The 21,393-nt window shown below is 40.3% G+C and overlaps 4 protein-coding genes across 5 annotated transcripts; 2 read left to right on the forward strand and 2 right to left on the reverse strand.

Annotated features, from left to right (window-relative positions):
* The first annotated feature begins 1,010 nt into the window (after positions 1-1,010).
* LOC119549695 (dopamine N-acetyltransferase) lies at positions 1,011-14,515 on the forward strand. 2 transcript variants are annotated; one of them, XM_037857919.1, is made up of 4 exons: positions 1,011-1,304; positions 12,563-12,739; positions 13,651-13,803; positions 13,871-14,515. In XM_037857919.1, the coding sequence occupies exons 2-4, from the start codon at positions 12,602-12,604 to the stop codon at positions 14,303-14,305; spliced, it is 726 nt and encodes a 241-aa protein (XP_037713847.1). In that variant the 5' UTR covers positions 1,011-1,304; positions 12,563-12,601; the 3' UTR covers positions 14,306-14,515. The 2 variants fall into 2 exon arrangements, with proteins under 2 accessions (XP_037713847.1, XP_037713846.1); XM_037857918.1 differs by lacking the exon at positions 1,011-1,304 and adding an exon at positions 11,076-11,613.
* On the reverse strand, positions 14,418-14,909 carry LOC119549698. The gene has a single exon (XM_037857921.1). It carries the CDS (start codon positions 14,871-14,873, stop codon positions 14,529-14,531), a length of 345 nt encoding a protein of 114 aa, XP_037713849.1. The 5' UTR covers positions 14,874-14,909; the 3' UTR covers positions 14,418-14,528.
* A 135-nt stretch (positions 14,910-15,044) lies between these two features.
* On the reverse strand, positions 15,045-16,046 carry LOC119549697 (dnaJ-like protein 60). The gene is made up of 4 exons (XM_037857920.1): positions 15,884-16,046; positions 15,714-15,825; positions 15,331-15,659; positions 15,045-15,272 (listed from the first exon to the last, which is right to left on the reverse strand). Exons 1-4 carry the CDS (start codon positions 15,943-15,945, stop codon positions 15,104-15,106), a joined length of 672 nt encoding a protein of 223 aa, XP_037713848.1. The 5' UTR covers positions 15,946-16,046; the 3' UTR covers positions 15,045-15,103.
* A 1,808-nt stretch (positions 16,047-17,854) lies between these two features.
* LOC119551854 (RNA polymerase II-associated protein 3) lies at positions 17,855-19,983 on the forward strand. Its single transcript, XM_037861431.1, has 6 exons — positions 17,855-18,079; positions 18,134-18,411; positions 18,470-18,678; positions 18,781-19,370; positions 19,422-19,707; positions 19,776-19,983. Exons 1-6 carry the CDS (start codon positions 17,921-17,923, stop codon positions 19,865-19,867), a joined length of 1,614 nt encoding a protein of 537 aa, XP_037717359.1. The 5' UTR covers positions 17,855-17,920; the 3' UTR covers positions 19,868-19,983.
* The last annotated feature ends 1,410 nt before the right edge of the window (positions 19,984-21,393 follow it).

Genomic DNA, 21,393 nt, shown 5'->3' on the forward strand with positions numbered 1-21,393 from the left:
ATCTTATCAGCAGCATTTGTGACCGCTGTTATCGGAAGCGGAAAAGCTCGCTCACGCTTTCACTCCGCAGTTCCACTCGGAGTTACGAGTAACAAATTGCCCGCCCCGCGGATTTTGGGGTTGTCCACCCACCCGAGTGTTACAAGTATCCAAATTGCGAGTGGAAAAATAACTCGAGGGGTTGGATTGGTTTGTTTACAACGGAGGACCCACTTTCACTCGCGCGCTCTCCCCAAATCGGAATCGTGCTCTTCCTCGGCGCCCCAATCTCTCTTCACAGTCGCGTTTTACTCAATTCACTCATGTTAACACATATAAATTTGGTATTTCAATTACCAAAAGATTTTATCAAATAGGCATTATTTTTGATTGCAGTTGTTTTTATATAAAGTGCACAAACCACTTTGTATTAACTTGCATATGTAAATTGTTTAACTAAATTATATTAAATAAAAGCAAATAGATTTTTGAAAAATTCTTTTTTGCAGATACCATTGTTTTCATTAACTATTGGCATCAAATTTTTTTTTAAGCCTAGGAAAAAACGTTTAATAAAGTAGACTTTAAAAAAAACGAGCTTAAAGGGTTAAAAAAATCTTGTATCATTCAAACGGGAGTTAAATGACATTTTCATTGATTTTCAAATTATAAGTATATTTTTTGATTCGTCGAAATAATTATTCCGACTAGTGTACGTTGTACAAGTTTTAGTCTGAACCAATTACACGATTTTTTAAGGATTAGTTTCTATATTCAAATCTCAGATTTATATATCTTATCCCCTAAATCCACTGTTAAATGGACTAAATTCGATGTTGGTGATGAGTTCTCTGCAGAGAGAACTTTGGAGCCCAAGTTACCAGGAAACCCACTCAATGAATGAGCACAACAGATTGGGAGAGAGATTGGGATTGAAAGCGACTGAGTTTTGAGTTCGACCGGCGAACTATTTAAGCAACGCTCATTTGCTCATTGCATTTCAATGTGTTTTCGTTTGCCATTAAAAAATAACACGAAAAACATCGGTACCCGAAAAACAGTCGCACCTCAAATCACGAAAAGAATTTCGGTTTTCTTGGAAAAACTATAGTGGTCTTATAATATTTGAATACGTATAATGTTCACAGGTCTGTAAAATCTGTATTTGTTTTGAAAAACGTGCTAACGGTTCATTTGGTCGTGCGAATCGGAACGAATCGGGTGGAAGTATTCAACATAAATTTCGACGGTCTGCAACAAATAACACATCCATCCAAATCAAAGGAGGCGGTATATTAGGATCCACTTATTAGCCAATTTCACGCGTAAGTTGTCGACGAAAATACATTTTTATTTTCGCCTTTAATTATAGTAACCCCGTGTGGCATTTACTTTGCCGCCAAATGTTTTCCATTTCAAGTTCGCCCAGAATAAATCTCGAGAAATTCACAATAAACTGTATATATATATATTTGTCGGACATCGGTCCGTAGTGTTTCCCAACGAAGGCACACACGTCCTAATTAAATGTGAACAGAGAAAACTTAAGCGTCTAAGACGCGACTATTTGGCAAGCAACCAAATAAAATTATTCAAAATGACGAACTATATGAAAACACACAGAAACACAAATGTTTACGTTAGGATGGGAAGAACGCTGATTTGAAAATATTTGTTAGTGAAAGAGAGAAAAGAAGAAAGTGTTAAGGAATAACTATTTACGAGATATAGCTACTAACTCCCTAGAGTCGTATTTTATAATAAGACTCTCAAATTTTAATCATATATACTGTCTCTGCCTGACAAGGCATAAATTGTGTTTCAAGTACTGCCACATGAGATAAGATATTTTCCTTATCGGCTGAACAAACAGAACCTCTATCTTATGAAATTGAGCAATACTTTCCAGTAATACTTGCACAAGATAGTGGTGGCCAGGCCAGAAGTGGTATGATTGTCACATCGATCCAGAAATATGTTTGTTACTTAACCCGTTGTCAAGGCAAAATCGGTCGGCCGGGTGGCTTTAAGTTCCCATCGCTGACCGGGGGCCGTGACAATTGACCAAATTTAATCGTGGCCCACACGCACGACTGAGCTGCCAATAACAAGCAGACAAATAAATAAATACCAGGAAACTGCACACGGGCAATGAAAATCACAGTCCTTGGGCTGTAGGAAAAAGCAAATATGTGGAAAACAACTTCTTTCCACGACCCCTGATTTACACACCAACACACGCACATGGCTTACACACAGAGCCATGTGTATCCTATTTATTTCAATTGATTTGGGGGCAACGTTGCGTATGAGCAATGCCGCAGGCGGGGCAAAAGAAGAAAAAAACAGAAATTCCTGCCATCGGGCAACAGGATTCTGGCAGATTCCTCCTCTGGCTTCTCATCCCCCTCCGAACCCTCGACCTGTATACAGTATTTGTATCGATTTGATTGGATTTCATTCCATTTGATGCTCCTGCCGTACGGGTTTTGTGGCTTTTTAATACGCTCCAATAAAGCTGACTGAGCGCTTTGGACGCCCAACTTGGTCCAAACCTCAGCCCACTTAATTGGATTTAATTACAGGCGAACTTCGATAACACATTTTTTAATAACTATTTTATTTTGATTTTATTTTTTGATGGAAGAGAAAATGTTCTGGGGTGCCACAGAAGCCACAAGGATTCAAAAATTGTTCATAAAGCTGTTTTTAAGTATGCAATAAAGTAAGAACTTCGTTTTGGCTCTTTGGGACTTAAAACGAATTATTGCATACTTTTCGACACATTTAAAATGAATTTCTAAGCCCTAGTGATTTGTGTTCTCTATCAATCTATTTTATTCACTTAAATTCCATATCATAATTGAAGTTAGCGAGGCTGGACTGTAGATAACCCTCCAGGGCAAACAGGCAACGAGTAAAATGCGGAAAACTCTGGCCAATGGATTTGTTACACCACAGATTTCCGTATTCAGCTGCACTAGAGCCAGAAAAGTTTCCCCATTTTCTCGTTATCCTACTTTTCCGTTCACTGTTTGAGTTATGGAGAACCGTTTCTCATTCAATTAAATAAATGAAACTGCATGAATATTTCAGGTCCAGACCCATTCAGAGTGTTCATTAAGTCCGTAAAGCCCGAGGAAAAGCCCCTGTCAATTAGTCAAAGCGCTTTAAGAGCCAACCAATTAGGCTAAAATGTTTGCTGCCTCTTCAATCAGAGTTGATGCCCCAAATCAGCGCGGAAAAGCACAACCCAACTCCGGCAGTCTGCCTTTAAAGGACCCTCAGCCAAACAATAACAATGAAAACACATCAAAATCAATCTGTCAACAAAAGTCGAGCAAAGTGCTGACAACAGAGACGCCGCCCGGGGAAAACTGACAAAGCGTCCTGACTACGTGCCATACAAAAGCCTTTTCACGATGATTACGTTGTGAGGGCGCACAGGACTCTCAAGTCTCTGAAGTATTTAAAACACCCTTCAGTCGTCAGAGACTGAATCCCAATCCCATTACCCTCCTACTCGGTCGAGGATGTCGTTTTATTACAAGAGGAAAGACAAACAGCAAAATGGCGCCAACATTGTCAGAGTGTCAGCTTGTTGCCGTAGTTGCCGTTGTAGCCTCTGAGTTTCCCGCTTCGCTGCTGTTGCTCCTGGCTCCAGTCGAGCGGGAAAGGCCATAATGAGGATGCTGCTGCTCCTGCTGGCTACAGGATAATCACAGTGGCGATGATGACGCCTGTGCACTGGTGCACGGTTTTGTTTGGCTTCCTGCCAGCAATTTGCGTTACCGTACGTTTCATGTGCACTTAAAAAAATAATGGTATGAATACCAAGTGCGTGCAATAACTAAACAGTCAAGTAACCTCCAAATTCGTATTATTCGAATTGTTTTTTACTGTCATGACCTTTAATAGACTTTATTGCATGCATTCATCATTTATAAAATCACTACGGTTCTTAGATCATAACAGTGGTGTGTACAAGTAGGGAACAAATTTATTTTTAGTTCGGAAGTTCTTATTTTAATGCAGGTCTAGGTTACTGTAACACCGAATATTATATCAAATTCTTTTTCATATCAAATTTTCGGAATTACGATTGATTCATTACGAAAGAGGATGCACGCTTTTTCACTACATACTTTAAGACACAAGCTAATCAGGCTTTAAATAAACTATTTTCCTAAAATGTACTTAAATACCGAATATTATATAAACATTTTTTTAAAGAATCTTATAAAAATAATTCTAATTTTATATTACTGGGGGGCTTTTCACAAGTCTTTTTGAGTCATTGTAATGGTGTGGGAAAGTAGGCAAGAAATTTATTTTGTGTTCGGAAGTCCAATTGATTTACGATTACATTACGAAGGACGACGTTATATTTTTCGCAGCATACTTTAAAGCACCAACTAATCAGTCTATGAAACGGTTTCCCTAAAAAATAGGGTCTGGGTTACTGAAATATCGAATATTATCTCAACACTTTCATAAAGAGTCTTATACAAAATTAAACATACTTAATTAATATAAAATTAAAAAGTGATGATTGTATTTAGTGTCTAGAACAGTGTATATAAATATATTTAAATAATAGTATAACCTTATATCTATAACATTTTTATCCTAATGGATTAGAAATATTTACCTTGTCTTTTGAGATTAATAATATAATTAAATAGGTATTCTGAAGAATTCGAAGTTGAACACATTTTATTTGTTAGTCTTATAATGATGTGTTTCAAAACCAATACCATTTAAATTGCTTTGGTATTGGCACTTCTGGGTTCCATATCTGAGAACCTCACCCTATTAATACGTTGCTGATAAGCCAATTGATTACTCGAGTACCATGTTTATCACAAAGTTTGGTTGCCTGAAAATCTAACAAATTGAAAAGCAAGCAGAGTTTAATCAGCCAGTATTTCTCAGTGTTTGTTCGGCATGGCGCACACGGCGAATGCGCAATGTGTCGTTGTCATTGCATCCGTTGCCTCGGTGAAAATAGGAAATAAGAGTGGAGAGGACTCGGGATGTGGATGCGGATGGGACTGGGAATGGGGATGGGGATGGTGATGTATGTGCCAGCCAGATTAGAGGATGCCAGAGTTTATTGTTCACTGTTGCTTGCAACAACAGCAGATCCCCAATCCCTTTTTGCCCGTCGGTTTTTGTGTCCTGGCAGATGGCAGAAATTATCTGCTGCCTGGCAGGGATTTTTGCATTTCAATGGTAACTAGCCCAGATTGAATTGCTTGGGCATGTGGCCTGGGATTTCAGACATCCTTTTCAACAGGGAATGGATGAATTCGGAATGAGGAAATTGCCCGGCCAGTCATGAATTTAAATGAAGTTTGCTGTTGGAATGAGGAAAATGCAATTTACAACTTAAATGGGTAATTTGCAGATGGAACTTAGTTGGGGTGCTGGCTCGTTTATGGAAATGAAATGCATCACATATACGGCATATCCGATGTGGAATTAAACGAGCAATTTGCATGGAATTGAAATGGTCAATGAGCTTTCAGTAGATAGCCAAACCAGTCAAAGTGCTGGTGTAAATTGTAATAGTAATAACCTGATAAACAATGCATCGTTTCCGTTTCACTCGCTCAAACAATTGTGTTTGCCACTCGTGCACTTTGTCGAGATAAGAGCAGATTAATTTTAATGTGTTTAGAATGCAACATTAGTCAGCACAAGAAGCGGATTTGAACGATCGTCAGCAACTGAACGACTACTTTGTACTCAGCGAATAAATCTTAGATCTAATGAAGGCCTAAAAGTATGCCTTATGTTTCCATTAGCCGCTTAATTTTATAAATTTACGAGATATAAATTGTTTTTTCTTTGTATACCACAAGCATTTCTAGCGGATATTTATTTGAGGTATTATTTTACCTACAAAAATAGGTTGAATAAAGCATATATGCATTTCAAATCTTTTACAATTGTGTTTTGCAACCTGTCTTGTTTATTCAAATAAATTATTACCTTTACCTATTGGATCTGTAACACTACTGTTTTTTGATTAATTTTACTAATTTTTTTACACAGTAAAAATTATGCCGTTTTAACGATGCCTTAGGTGCGAAAACAGGTTCGATCCATTTTTAATGAACCACTTTAAATGTTATGAAACCTTTTACTTTTTAAAATGTTATAGCCATTTTTGTTCATCTAAACCTTGTTTCGACTACTTTGTATATCAATAATTGCAGTCTTCAAAACGGTAATTACAACTTGTTCATTTTACAGCAAAAAAAAACATAAGCATATGTAATAATTTGCATTCTTATACTTAATTATAGCACTTGTTGATAGAAAATTGAAAAAAATGGTATTTTTAATATTCTAACAAACGTATAAAAATCTATAAAAACATTTTAAGTAGAATTATAGGGCATTTTTGTATAAATTAGGAAACTCAAAAATAAACTTAGCATTTTACCAATAACACTTTAACATTTTTTAAATATTTTTTAAGAACTCTGTGCTTATATCGAGCATACCCCAAGGGTTTGCATGTATTTAATAAGGCTTTGAACGGGCTGCACCACCCACCACTTCGACAGACAACCGGAGCTACTGCCTCAGACTTTAATTCGATTAGGCGACTTTGGCGGCTTTAGAACTTTATTAAGCTGAATCAAACTTTCAATGCCTCGGGCCCCTCCTCATCGCCCTCCTCCCCTCCTCCAGCTGCACCCATATCTGTGCACTTGCATATCGGATGTGGGCTTTCGATTTCCAGTCACGTTCTGGACGAAGTTGGCCAGCTCCAAACCAAGCACTCCACACTCCGGACTTTGGCCGTGGGCCATTTACCCAATAGTCGCCCCGTATGAAATTGATTCCGGCTTGTGGCAACTGTCGGAAAAGCTGGTGACATACCTGCCAATTTTATTATGCCTCAAACACCCAAACTATTCGAAACGGTTTTGTTCTGATCTCACAGTAGATCGTTAAATAATTCAAATGATTTATGGCCAATGCAAATGAAACGTTGTAATTTATGTGACAGCGGTAACTAATTGTGGGTTCCACCAAAGTTCCGTCCCGCAGGTGAAAAGTACTGAGCGTGAATTCACTTATTCAAATGAAGACTTACACGTGTAAATACTACATTTTATTTTATTTAGAACTTTGTTATATAATGAATATTAATTGGTTTTTAAGATTGATGACTATCTTATAGAAATCAAGATTGATCACAATGTCAAAGTGACCTTAAAATATTCAATACAGACTTAGGAAACAATCTAGTAATTTAGATATATATTAAAGGACCTTCTACAATAAATGCTTTCTAAGTTTGATGTGTGACAGTATTTTTAGTTTTAATTACGATTATTATTATGATATGTATTGCTTTGTTATAACTTGACATGATATTCCTGCAGACTTTGATAAATCAACTCGTTTGCATTGGTTAGTTAACTTATTAATTAATAGGCGGACGACTACTCGTGTATATAAAATCTTAATCGGCTTGACGTTTTCCTTAAATAATTGTTAAATTAATGCTTGAGCGGTCTAATAATATTTATAAATGACCCAAGTGCTGACACCTGCTGTGAATTTGCATGCGACCTTGATCTAAACGAGTGGCACTAACTAATTAGGCGCTTGAGCTATAGAAAACTTAACTTAAGTCTTGTGGAAAGTGTTCTGTAATTAACCTCAGATCATGTGACATGACAAGCGTGGTATGTTATATATATATAGATATTCAGAGATACTGGGACAAACATTTGATTGCTTTCCAGATATTAGCTTAACGTTCAATTATGATTTAATCGGCTGTTAAGGTGCTTAAACTACTTAGAACCTTATTAGGTTCTTGTGGAAAGTTTTCTGTAATTAACTTCAGCTCATTTGATAAGACAAAAGAGAGGAATATTACTTTCTGCCAGAGATAAGCAGAGATAGTGAGACTTCAATACACTGTTTTGCTCTCAAGCGATTAGTCAAACATTCAATCAAGATTAAAACGAGTGGCACTAACCTAAACTATTTAGAACTTTACTGAATACTTGTGAAAAGTTTTCAGTAATTAACCTTAGATCATGTGATAAGACAAGAGAGGTATTTTGGTTTTCAACCAGAGATATTAAACGTTCAAGCATGATTTAATGGACTATTAAGCCGCTTGAACTATTTAGAGCTTTTTGTAACTGACTTCAGATCATGTGATAAGACAAGAAAGGTGTATTTTCTTCTGTTAGAGATATGCAGATGTATGGAGATTTTAAAACATTTGATTGCTTCGCAGCGATTAGCTAAACGTTCAATCATGTTGATTGCACATATTGTACAAATTGCCAGCCATGTCGGTGTTCACTTAAACGGCGTTAATGTGGTTTTAATTATCCGTATGCAAACAGAATCGCAACGAGGCGATGACGGCGGGCAGTTCAGCACTTTGAAGTCGTTAATCGCGCCATAGTATCACTCATTCGCACTGTGGTTCTACAGTGGGTCCTGGCGAAGGTGCTACATGGAAGAACCATTAAAAAACAGAGGTGTCCGTTGAATTGGTATGGCTTACTTTTTAATACAAAATTATAAAGTCCCACTTATTCCTAGGTAAATTCAAATGCTACCGGGAATTTCTCACAAGCTGAGTATTTTCCATACAACAGCTTTATTGCTGTCATTTCCGTTCAGAAATTAAATCTGAACAAAATCAAAGCAACATTAACTTTAATCACCCAAGCAGCACCTTATAAATTAAGACTTTATTTACTTTCTTGACTGTTAATGAATAATTACTAGGGGTTAGCCAACTATTTAACTTATGCGTATAAGTAAGTTATGGTGCGGCAAAACATTTGTAACTGTCAATTACACCGATATCGGTATGCATAATCCGGAGACCCCACAGAAACAGCAAACTTGTTTTTGCCACCGTTCGACAATTTTGGCAGCTCAATAAACTCAGACTTTACGACGTCTAAGATTTAAGATTTGTTTTGGATCATTAAGTGCATGACAGAGCTAAATGCAAGCTGCCAAAAGGGAATCATAACATTAGAAATAAAAGATACAGAATGAATTAACTCAAAAATAACCATATAAATATGGGTTCCTCAATTAAAAAGCGTATAAAGTTTTACTCACTCACCGGATATAGAAACAAATGTGGTTACAATTATAAATACCCGTAAAATTGCACCTGCACCCAAGCGATGACAATTGAGTCATCCCGTAAAAAGAAAGGAAATCTTTTACACGTGGACAATAAAAAGAGGCGCGTCTTTTGGGAGTCTGAGATATATTTAGTACTCCACTTTTGAGTGGGACAGACAGACAGGTCAGATGACCAAAAACAAGTTTCCCACAAAAACCAGACCGAGTGAGAGGGCGAACCGCTGACTAAAATAACACATAATGTAAACAAAATTACCCATGAAAAGTTTCCAATGATTTTGCATGATAGACAGTTTTGGCGACAATTTGCATTTTTTTTCTGCTAATTGCGACCGGTTGAATAATCCGTAAACAAAATATCCCAAAAAAACTACGATGTTTGGCTAGAAAATAGAGGGAGTTAATAGCCTAAATAATTTCGTATCATTTGTGGGGGAGCGTCAAAGAGTTTCAGATATCCCCCGCATTATTGGGTGATAATTGGACGGAGAGCGCGCGCCAAATTAAACAAGCCCAAAGGCGAAGAATGTAAATATGCCCCGCCGATCGGATAGATCCCCCGATTTCTGTGGGGAGAGACCTCCACAATAGCATTGTGTTTCTTTCTTTTGTCGCATATTAATTGAGCCAGCGGCGTGCGCTCTGTTTTGCCAGTTTGCACGGCGAAAATAAAATAAAATCAAATAAGCGACAGCTGCGAGCGGAAAGTAAACAAAATCGGCACGGGATGATTGGGCAGTCCGGCGTAGGAATATCATTCACGGACGGAATAGTACGCATACGCCGTGTGGGTTTTAATTGAGGTAATAGTTTTGGGGGTGTGCCACTCGATTTGTTTACTCAATACACTTTTAGGGCCATTGAAACATTCCAGGTTGTAGCAACACTCATACGCCCTGTGGTCCATGATGAGAAAGTAATTTTATAATCATTTAAATATTCCTATTACGGCATGTGTGGTACATGGATATTTATTATTTTGTAAAGTAATAAACAATTTAAGTGACCACAAGCTTGTTAATAATAGCCCCGTTGAATTACTTTAAGAAGTTATTCTCAGCAGTAGCTACATTTTATCGATTTTATCTAATTTTTATAGCATTTTTATTGCATTTTTATATCTACGTAATAAAAATCTCGTTAGAAAAAATCTACAATATAATAAAAATATCAATTGGTTTCCAATAATCCATAAATTATTTAATTTGTATATTTTTTCTTTGAAGTAATAAACTTTATTTATACTTTCAAACTCATTCATCTTTACCTGCAATGAAAGTTAATGTCCAAAATGTGTTATAATAACTTGTAAGGCTATTCAAAATTAATATAATTAATTACAAAAATAAAATAAATTATTACAAAAATAAGATCGTTTACTCATACTTGAAATCCCTGAAAATATAACCGAAATTAAGAAAGTAATTAGCCTATATTCAGTTATTTTTAACAAGTTTTTCCAGGGGACTAACTAGACTAAGAGATAGTTCCTCCTTTAACTGATAACCTGCCAAGCTGACCTTGATAGTTAGCACATTTAAGCTTCTCAACATCAGTGCACTAATTTCGAACCTGTTTGCCTGTATCTTTTTTTCACATTTATTTTTGTTTAAAAGAAGAAAATGTCAAGAACCGCTGACCACAGACCGCAGAAAGCGAACATAACGCCCTCCATATCGGAAGTGGCGGAAGGGAAAGGCCCATCTTGGAAAGTCCAGGAAACGGCTGAAAACTGGCTGAATGGTCCCCAAGCAGGGAGTGGAAACCAGTCACGTTTGCTCTCTCCCCGAAAGAGAGAAATATGAGCAAATAGACTGCTATATAGCCCATTTAGTCGACCGGCGGCGGTTGGCTTTATCCAGCGCTTCTCGCTTCTCTCAGTCGCGAATAAACAGCCGGCGGTACGGGGCTCTGTGCTAAGACCGATTCCGATACCGAATCCGATACCGATCCCATATACACTCTCTCGCCACGATCCGCTGGCTATATAAACTGCAAACGGGGCCGACTACTGGCATTCATTGTTTGCTCGCAGGCAAATCAACTCCTCAGTGAAAAAGGACCTAAGGATTTCGGTTCATAAATCAATTTCATTCATCATTAATCTTGTTCCGAGTTCGAATCCCAGTCTCGGGGATTGTGTGTGGTGCTTGTGTACTCAACTGTTTATCAAAGCAAAGTAAAATTAAAAGCCAAACAGCGCCAAATACAAACAGAGATCCGTCGGCAGCGAAATAAACAAAACATCGCAAAACGTGCGCGCCAACAAAAAACCGAAATAAGGGAAAAATTCGCTATTAATTTTCCCCGATTGCGATTCCTATCCCCTATAAATTGTTTGTCTACGTAGAACAAAAGAAAGCATTTTGCAATAAACAAAATTGAAAACCAGAAAGGCGAAAACCAGTCAACATGGAAGTGCAGAAACGGCCGGATCAGTCGCTGATATCCAGCATTATTCTCGATTCCAGATGTGGGGTAAGTGTGGCTAGATCACTCGAGATGGCGAGATCACTCGAGATGGCGATCACCCTGACCCACCTCCGCCCACTCCTTGGGTGGCTCTATTAATACCAGTGGGGCATCCAATAATAGATAATGGAGGTCTCGGTTCAACTCTTAAGTGGAGGTAAACAAAACTCAAAGGCCAAAGGCAAGGCAGCTAATTTTGTAATTTGGCATGTGCGAATTTTCCAAATATTTTCTGGATCGATTTTATGGTCCGTCTGCGAGTGTGCTGGCATTTATGGGGCATAAGTTAATGAAACGTGATTTTATATACGACTATGCATTTACAAGCCAATCCAGCAGTCTTCAAAAGGAATAGGGAATACCTAAGTTAAAAGGTCTCATTTACGTTGAACAAGTAAATCACTGATAACTATGATTACCAAAGAATTTCAACAAGCGTGTGCTTAACATGTTAAAACATGTTACTCCTTTTATTCTCAGTACAGTATAAACTCTTTAAAGTTATAAAATATCTACATCAAGGCTGTTTAAATAAAGGAGATTAAGATGTTTATATAAACCAAACAAGAGCAGCAAAAATATCCCATTTAACAACATGATGACGACAAAATCCTCTTGTTCACATAGATGCTAAAAGTTTTTAGAGTGTTCTACGACTGCGACCTTAATTTCAGTTTTATAATTTATGGCTCCTGTCGGTGGCGTACATGAAAACAAAATTTGAAAAATATAGTCGGTGGAAAATTGAAGTGAAAATGAAAATGCACGGGGATGGCGTCGCCCCGGATCGTCATCCATGTGCTACAAAATATACAAAACAAATTAAAATGCCTTTCATCTAAGAGCCATAAATAATAATGTTTTCTATACGCCGCCGTTCGTCTTTCCTCCACCTCAAGCCCAAACCCAGCCATAATAACTAAGCGATTTGTTTTGTCTGCTCCGGCATTTGCAGCTGAACGACTTATATCCGATTGCCCGGCTGACACAGAAAATGGAGGACGGCCTAAGTGTTTCTGGGAAGGCATCCGCCTCAGGCCCCGTTGATAAGGACTGCCCCTATACCATCGAACTGATCCAAGCCGAGGATGCCGAGGCGGTGATAGCCATGCTCAAGACCTTTTTTTTCAAGGTAAGTACGATTCCCGATTCCCACATGTTATATTGTATTGTAATCATCAAGAGAGTTGAAATCAGATTGCATATCTCAGGAGTTAATCAAGCCGAACACCTGAGTTTTCGATTAGGCAGTTTTAAATTTATTTATTCCCTTTTATTATGTCTGCCAAATAATTGCAAACAAAAGCCCAGCACAAAGTTGAATTTAAATAATGTTCCAATGAATTTCAATTAGCACCACCACGTGCCCCTTTGATCGTATTAATTAGGGTTTAATTCAGTTCGAAAGTCGCACACTAAAAGTGTTGAATTAATTAACTTACGCGTTGACTAATCTCGGGGGCTTTTTCCCGCCCAGTTCCCGGGATTTGTTTTTTGGGTTCATGTAGAATCGGAGCAAAGTATTCGGCTGTCGTGAGGCCTTTTGACATGATCCATGTCACGGCTAACTTTCAGCTGGTCTCGCATCACGACTCTTGACGATCTGAAACCAATATACTCGGTGCTCGGTTGATCTTGGCTTGATCAGGTTCTAAGTAGTTCTAGTTCAAGCCGGCCAATGAGAATGCTCCCCCTGCACAGACCAAAGACCTATTGGACAATCAAGACCTATATTTTAAATAAAAAGCCAGCTCGAATAAGTATGCATGCCACGCCCCGATTGCCAACGCCGCCCTCCGGCTGTAAGGCAATATGCAAATCGAGTTCCGTTCGCAATTCTCAAATTGTCTCTATAAATTATTAGAAAAGTCTCGCTAAACCAAATGCGTGCATAAATCATTTGAATTGCTGATCAATTCCACGATCGTGTCGCGTAATCGCGAGGGTAATTTGTTTAGCTGAAAGATCCTCAGATTGATGATCAATTGGGTTTCTAAATGGGTGAAAATCTCCTACAATATTTCATCTACTTTCTCTTTACAGGATGAACCTCTCAATACCTTTCTTGATCTTGGAGAGTGCAAGGAACTGGAGAAGTACTCTCTGAAGTCCCTGCCCGATAATTGCTCATATAAGGCGGTCAACAAGAAGGGCGAGATCATAGGTCTATTCCTAAATGGACTGCTAAGACGTCCGGTAATTATTGTTAAGATACATTCATACTGACCTTCAGCATAACTAACTCTTGTTATTTCTTAAATAGTCCCCTGATGATGTGCCCGTAAAGGCAGCCGATTCCTGCGATCATCCCAAATTCAAGAAGATCCTCTCGATGATGGACCATGTGGAGGAGAAGTTCAACATCTTCGACGTTTATCCGGACGAGGAGCTGATCCTGGACGGCAAGATCCTGTCGGTGGACACCAATTACCGGGGCTTGGGCATCGCCGGTCGACTGACGGAGCGTGCCTACGAGTACATGAGGGAGAATGGCATCAATGTGTACCACGTGCTCTGCTCCAGCCACTATTCCGCCCGGGTGATGGAGAAGTTGGGCTTCCACGAAGTGTTCAGCATGCAGTTCGCCGATTACAAGCCACATGGGGAGGTGGTCTTCAAGCCGGCAGCTCCGCATGTCGGCATCCAGGTGATGGCCAAGGAGGTGGGCCCCGCAAAGGCGGCGCAGACGAAGCTGTAGATGATCTGAATTTGGATTTTGTACTATGTGATTCTTTAGTTTGTAGTTCGGTGGCGGGTTCCCGGTAGTGTCTCCACTTTCGATTCAGAGTAGCATAAACAAACAGTACAAGTTACGTATTTATCTAATTTAATTCTCCCGTTGCGACGGTAAACTTAAGTGTTTTGTGTTTAGAAAGAGCTCAAAATAAAACAATGTCTTCAAAAACGATTGGATAAGAAATTCACCGCCTGACCCGCCGGGCATTCGACTTCCTGTTGCTGGAGCGTTTGGCCTGGCCCCGTTTGGCCTTTATCCCCTTGGCCTGCGTCTTCTTGGCGTTCAGTTTCCTGTTGCCCTTGGTCCTGGAGCTCCGGGAACTGGTGCTGCTGGAGGTCGTGGTTGCAACACGGATTGTCCTGTTAACCGAATAGGTTAGATCGGAAACGTACACTTTCTTGGGGGTGTCATCTGAGTCAGAGTAGTCACTACTAGAAGCAGGAGTGGTAGTTGCGGCTTCCGAAAAATGCAGGCAGCAGAAAACGAGGACCACGACACAGACGCCTACGATTTGAGGAATTGACTTCATGTTGGTAGTAAGATTGCTGGGAATATGCTTTGAAAGATGCGGCCGGAGTGCTTAAGTAGTCGCCCAGTTTGTTTGCACAGTTTGAAAGTCGCCTGCGAAGGCCGGCAAAATTGTTTAATCTTGGCAAAACACATTGTCGTTTGCTTCGCCTTGAACCGAAACAAAAGTATCAAATATACATATCCGTCTGCTTTCACGTTTAATTTGACCAAAAGAAAGGTAGAGATGGGTTATTTAGCCGATGATTGGTTCAAAGGACTCCTGGACATGCGGTCCACCATGCGACGCACTTGCTCCTCGTTGCCGTACTTCTGGGCGTCGGCCACAACGGCGGCATGGTGGGAATTCGCTTCTGCGGAGATTTCGTCCTGGACCTGGCGAGTCAGTTGAAAGGAGGTCCTGTTTGGGTTGGTTTTTAGTGGTTTCTTCAGTCGAAATGCGTGACCTGCACACTCACCTGACTGAGGTAAAGCCGAAAACGGCACCAAAAACGCCCAGGGCCAATAGAACTAGGGCCACCTGCCAGTTGGAGACCCTCTTGAGACCGCGAATGCCATAGTACGGTCCTGGGTTGGGATCATAGTTGGGTCTGACATCCCAAGCCTGGCCGGGATTGACTGTTTCGCCCACGGGACTGCGATCCGAGCGAGGTGGCTGCCACAGCAGGCTGTCATCGTAGTCCCGGCGCCTCTGCGGTTTTATCAGGGTTCTATAGGCCTCGGAGATCTGAACAAATCGCGCCGTTCTCTCGGGACTCACAGCATTGCTCTTGACATCTGGATGATACTGAAAGAAAGGGTGGTTTTAACCAACGCTTTGGGTGATCCCAAAAGTACCCACCAACTTGGAGAGCTGCACAAAGGCATTGCGAACTTCTCGGGTGCTGCAGTCGTTGCGTACATTCAAAACTTCATAGTGCGTTTCTGGTTTTTTGAATTTCTCCTGGGAAAAACTACGCAGTGGGAAAATATTTACTTTATATAACAACACTATAAACGGCGAGTCCTTACTTACGCCCAAAGGAACCGGAACTTGATACTCCAGCTCGCGAGGGTAGACACAACCTCAGCATTGTAACCTAATGAATTGTGTAGACTAAAACCATAATTTTGAACCGAAGTTTATCAAAACAAATTTATAACACAAAACAGCTGATGCGATTCTGGGCTTTTTAACTTCCAGCCAGTCTGGCAACACTGGCCGTCAAAATAGATTGGCAGGTCTATGTCCGTCAACAAAAGTGGAATGGTGGAATCTGGAACATGGGGGCACTTTTTTAAATTTTCCCGCTATTTGGGGACCAAATCGAAACATCTGATATGCAGTTGTGTAGAAAGATAGATAGGTTGATTTGGAGCACATCCGAGGCCTTTTAATGTTTCATTTGAAAAATCGTGTCCCCACAATTTTGTTTACTGCTGCGCTCACAGAAAATGTTCCAAAATGCACGGTATGGACAGATTTGGGATCATCTAAAGAGTGTTCTGAAAAAATTTAATCAAAATCAAAGCCACAGTTTTTAAAAAAATTGCTTTACATTGTGGGGCGTTTAAAAGATTAATAAAAAGCCGTTTAATCCAGAAACGGAACCATTGGATTAAAAAGTTTAGAAAGTGCATTTATTTAGTAGATCGTAGCCTGTATTTTTAGTAGTTCACAAGTTGCGGGTGTACGAAATTGAGCTATTTATAGCTGTTTTCCCGCAAAGCTGTCGAGTTTTTTCCAAAAATGGTAGGACAAAAGATTCTTATATTAAGCTGTTTAACACAACTTCAACTAGGTGTTGGAGAGATTGGAACATGACAACATGCTTCAGTACACGGTGGCCTTCATTTCGGACGGCTGCTCCATGAACAGCTTCGCGATGGGCAGGTGGACGGCCCCACGCTTGTGGGACATAAGCCACATGCTCCAGTGGTTTCCCGAGACACCATGGCGTTCGAAACAGGACCATGGAGCGGGTAAAGAAGGTCCGCTTTTGGGCGGTCGTCCTATCCAAGGACTTTCGTCGATATCAGGCGGTGTCTTCGAGAAGAGATGGATGGGATGAATGCTCGCTTCAGGACGGCAGATGACATTTTGGAGCAGAGTCTGGCCCAGCTGCATCCGATGGAGGCTGCCGTCCGAAGATTTTTCGATACTAGTGGAGTCGAAGAGTTCGTTCCCCATTGTATGTCGAACGACACCCTGGAGCTTACTGGGAAGAAATGAAAAACTGGACTGGAGTCCTTAATGCCGTCAAAAGGTCCGCTCGATGCGGACACTTTGACCGAGGAGTGGGAGATTTTCCCAAAAACCCTTCTTCTGCTCGAGTACATTGAGGGGTACCGAGGTAGCCAAATTATCTAATGAGTAAAACAAAAAATAAAAATACTGTCAATATTTTTTATTAATTATACTTTTGTGTTGAGCTGTAATATAACGCAAGAGTGCGTTGTACTCAAATGCCTTCGCTCTGGAGCAGCCCTGGAAATAAAGATGTTCTATTAGATATTAAATAAATGTAGTGATATGATGTTACAAATGTATGACTTTTTAATTTCTACATGGTTAGTGTATTGCCTGAGACTGGTTGTGTTCACTCAAAGATGTTGTTCCTCTGGACCCCGGGTGTCCAGGTGGTTGTTTAGGGACGTGTGCGAATGGAAGAGGGCCAGGTAATATGCGAGGAACGGGGTATGGTATCTCGTATAAAAATTTAATAGATGAACAAATATTTACAGAATATACAAACTTTCCTTTCCAGAGTACGGGAAGCAATTCCGCGAAGTTGCACCGGCTGGCGGAATGCGGCTCCTCGAAACATGTCCCATGATATGATTTTTTTTATTGTGTTTTGTTTTTATTTATTATTTATGTTTGTTTAATTTATTATTACTTTTTAGTTCGTTTTTGTAACGCCTAAAAATGGCTAGTTTCGCATCTCTATGAGGTGCATATCGATAGGTTTATATGAGCAGTCGGCACGGCTTGGCCTTCGATAATTTATTTGTTTGGAACTAGTGGATTTTAATATTTCGTTTGGCCAATTTGACAAAGAAACCAGCATGAGTGGGCAAGAAAAGGCATTCGAATTGCAGCGCCAGGTGCGCCAGAATGCAAAGGAGTACGAGAACTCCGTGAAGGACCTGTATTCGTGGGAGCAGGATATCAAGAATAAGGAGAAGGAGCTCCAGAAAGCGCCAAAGTCATCTGCCGCCAATAAGGTAAGTGCTTTGAATTGCATGTTAAACCTTAGAAAAACCATGCTTTTCCTGCAGGATCTGCCGGTGCGCAGTCATGGCAAGTCTGAGAAGCCCCAGAGAGACAGCCCCTCATCCTCTGCGGCCAGCACGCCGACGGAGAAGCAAGATCTGCCCGTAGATCCTGTGGCCCAGCAGCACAAGAAGGCCAACGACATGAAGGATCGCGGTAACACCTATGTCAAGCAGGCGGAGTACGAAAAGGCCATCATCGCCTACTCTACGGCCATTGCCGTCTATCCGCACGATCCTATATTCTACATAAACAGGGCCTTGTGCTACTTGAAGCAGGACCGGTAGGTCTGCGCAAAACATTCTAGAACTTTCCTAACTAAATCGTTTGTGTCCTTACAGTTTCGAACTCTGCGTTGACGATTGCGAGACCGCTATTGCGCTTGATAAACTCTGCGTGAAAGCCTATTACCGGCGAATGCAGGCCAACGAATCCCTGGGCAACAACATGGAAGCCCTCAAGGATTGCACCACTGTGCTGGCCATCGAGCCCAAGAACATCGAAGCCAAGAAGAGCCTGGCCAGGATCAACGAACGCCTGCGCAAGAATGGTAAACATGGTTGAGCCATTGCTTGTTTTCTATTTTATATCAATTTAATGGTTATTTACTTAAAACTTACCCAATATCTAATGTTAATCAACATACTTACAGCTACCAAAAGCGGACCAAACTTCACACCCGATCGTCCTGGTGTGATCGACATCTTGCCATTGGACAAGCCTGTTTACAAGCGCTCCAAGAAGGCAATGCGCCGTGTACCCATTGTGGATGTGGTTTCTCCTCGTGGCACCAGCGATGACACCAACAAATTACGCATCTCAGATGAGGACATAGATAAGATATTCAATAGTAATTGTGGCTCTTTCGAAGAGGTAAAGAAGACTGATGTTAAGCAGAAGCCAGTGCAACCAACTCCACCCAAAGCTGAGCCAATTGTTGAGGCCATCAAAGAAGCAAAGAAGGAAACCAAACAGAGTCCACCCAAAGCATCTTTAGTCGAGGAGTCATCCAAGGAAACAAAGAAGGACTTAATAAGTAAGCCAGAAGCCGATAAGAAAATCGAACCAAGTCCAGCCAAAAAACCGGCAGTCGAGGTTCCCAAAGTTCAGAGTCCCGTCTCTTTACCAAAGACCACCCAACAACCGAGCACAGAAGTCAAGGCGGAAATACTCAAAACCAGTCAAACTGAAAAGATTGAAAATAATTTAAAAGAGATAGAAATGCCAGCCAGTACAACTGAGGTGAGTACACTTATAAAAAGAAGCCGGGCTAGACTAAACCTATATTTTCAGCGCGCCTTACCGCCTGCCCCCACAGGCACAGCCCAGTTCCATGTCACCTGGAAGGAGTTAAGTGCTCCTCAGAAATACCAGTATCTAAAGTCGATTGAAGTGTCGAACCTGTGCAAGATCCTGGGAGCAGGCTTCGATTCGGATACGTTTGCAGACTTGCTGCACACTGTTCAGGACTACTATGTACCAAATAAGGAGCCAACCACGGCGGCTGTCCTTCTAGAGGTCAGCAAAAATGACGAGTTTTCCATTTTGGCCATGCTCATGTCAGCAGAGGAAAAGAAAAGTAAGCTGCAAAAACGATTTTTCCTTATTGGATTTTATTTACTCTACTCATTACTTTACCTCTTTCAGTGGTAACGTCTATTTTCAATGTCATCAAGAACTGGCCCATCAAAAACTCGGTGGACTTGGATAAGCTCGCGAAGGCATACGACGTGGCCTAAAACCAAAATGTTTCAAGTTTAAATGTACTTATGTTGCTTCAAATTGTTAGCTCAAAATCCAACACTACAAATATAATGAGGATGTGTAGATAGGATCCCCAATGTGTTACACAGAACGTAAAACGTATTTATTTCGATGGTTATTAGATACGCTAGCCTCGGTTCTTTGGCTGGGATGCACATTAGTTACGCTAGTCGGGAATTTCTCAATCATGTGACTCATGTTTTAGTTTAGTATCAACCAAAAATTCAACATGCAGAAGACCATTTGAGCAAACAAAACCGTTCTTGCCCTGCCAGACCATGAATATTGAATAACCAATTGAGTAATCCGAATTAGTGTAATTTACATAAATCAGCGGATTAATTCAATCTGCGAAGCCACCTAAAATGGGCCTTCCAGCAAGAACAACAACTCCATTAAGCGACGTTAAGTTGGAAGCGCTGATCAGCGCACATATCATTACAGCGACACCCGCCAGATGAAAAGAAGGAGGGGGAGCCCAAGTGCGGAGGGGTGAGATCCGAGCAGCAGCCCGATCCCGGAGAGAATCGCGGACCGAGGGACCCGGGCAGTACGCTAATTGCGTGAGAGCTGGTGCACTAAGCACAGGGGCCGGGTTTTACTTAAGCCCATTGTTGCCGCCGCTAGTTATAATTTAATTTACATTTTTTCTTAACAAACGCTGGCTGCGATTTATCAATTCTCGCCGCGAGAGAATCCGCGAGAGCGCTTTATCCAGGGTTGCCGCTCCACTTGGCGTCCGAAAACCAGCCTGTCGTGGTGGATCCCGTCGAGCAAGAAGGCCACAGAGTACTCCTAACTGGTAGGGTTCTTACTCGGTCTGATTAAAGCGAAGAGCTATTAGAATTGTATGTTAAATTGCAATTTTTATTAGCGTTTTCAAAAATAAATTATAACTTTTAATTAATGGCATTTGATAAATAGCAATGACAAGTATATAAACCTTTCAAGCGCCAGCCATATAACCGTGTTACCCGCCTGAAAATTATTTTGATAAGAAAATCATATTATTTTAATTTATTTGGACTTTTAAAAAATGTCAATGAGGGGATATTAAATTAATATATTATTAATTGTTGAGGTTTATTATTTCTTTAAAAAAATTGGTAGACCTACACCTAGGAAATTAATCAAGATTAACCAGATTAGTTACGTTATTTAAAATATGGTATAATAACAGGTGTATTCTATTTATTTCAAGGCTAAAAATTAAAATTTAAACCCAACTTGTTTTTTTTTTTTTATTTATATTAATATTTAAGGTATAACAACATTTTTTAAGACCTTAAGACCTTATTTCTTGAATATAAGGATACATATCACTTTTTTTAACAGGTTATAAAATATAATCTGAATTTTCCGATTCCTATACTAGATGATTTTTGAATTTTCGATTGCTCCAGAAACGATACCGTTACTGCACCGACCTGCAAGCGCAGTGGCAACCCCACCCTCGAAGCCGCGCTTGAACGACCAGAGATCGGTTTTCTTTCGAGAGAAT

Source organism: Drosophila subpulchrella, chromosome 2R (genome assembly GCF_014743375.2).
Source record: "Drosophila subpulchrella strain 33 F10 #4 breed RU33 chromosome 2R, RU_Dsub_v1.1 Primary Assembly, whole genome shotgun sequence".
Classification (NCBI taxonomy): Eukaryota; Metazoa; Arthropoda; class Insecta; order Diptera; family Drosophilidae; genus Drosophila; species Drosophila subpulchrella.

Coding starts and splice junctions, on each gene's coding strand:
- LOC119549695 (XM_037857918.1), top strand. CDS start 11,548: ATGGAAGTGCAGAAACGGCCGGATCAGTCGCTGATATCCAGCATTATT. Junction 11,614..12,562: donor TTCTCGATTCCAGATGTGGG/GTAAGTGTGGCT, acceptor CGGCATTTGCAG/CTGAACGACTTATATCCGAT. Junction 13,804..13,870: donor ATGGACTGCTAAGACGTCCG/GTAATTATTGTT, acceptor TTTCTTAAATAG/TCCCCTGATGATGTGCCCGT.
- LOC119549698 (XM_037857921.1), bottom strand. CDS start 14,873: ATGAAGTCAATTCCTCAAATCGTAGGCGTCTGTGTCGTGGTCCTCGTT.
- LOC119549697 (XM_037857920.1), bottom strand. CDS start 15,945: ATGCTGAGGTTGTGTCTACCCTCGCGAGCTGGAGTATCAAGTTCCGGT. Junction 15,660..15,713: donor TTGTGCAGCTCTCCAAGTTG/GTGGGTACTTTT, acceptor CCTTTCTTTCAG/TATCATCCAGATGTCAAGAG. Junction 15,273..15,330: donor TTCGGCTTTACCTCAGTCAG/GTGAGTGTGCAG, acceptor CAACCCAAACAG/GACCTCCTTTCAACTGACTC.
- LOC119551854 (XM_037861431.1), top strand. CDS start 17,921: ATGAGTGGGCAAGAAAAGGCATTCGAATTGCAGCGCCAGGTGCGCCAG. Junction 19,371..19,421: donor TGCCAGCCAGTACAACTGAG/GTGAGTACACTT, acceptor CTATATTTTCAG/CGCGCCTTACCGCCTGCCCC. Junction 19,708..19,775: donor GTCAGCAGAGGAAAAGAAAA/GTAAGCTGCAAA, acceptor TACCTCTTTCAG/TGGTAACGTCTATTTTCAAT.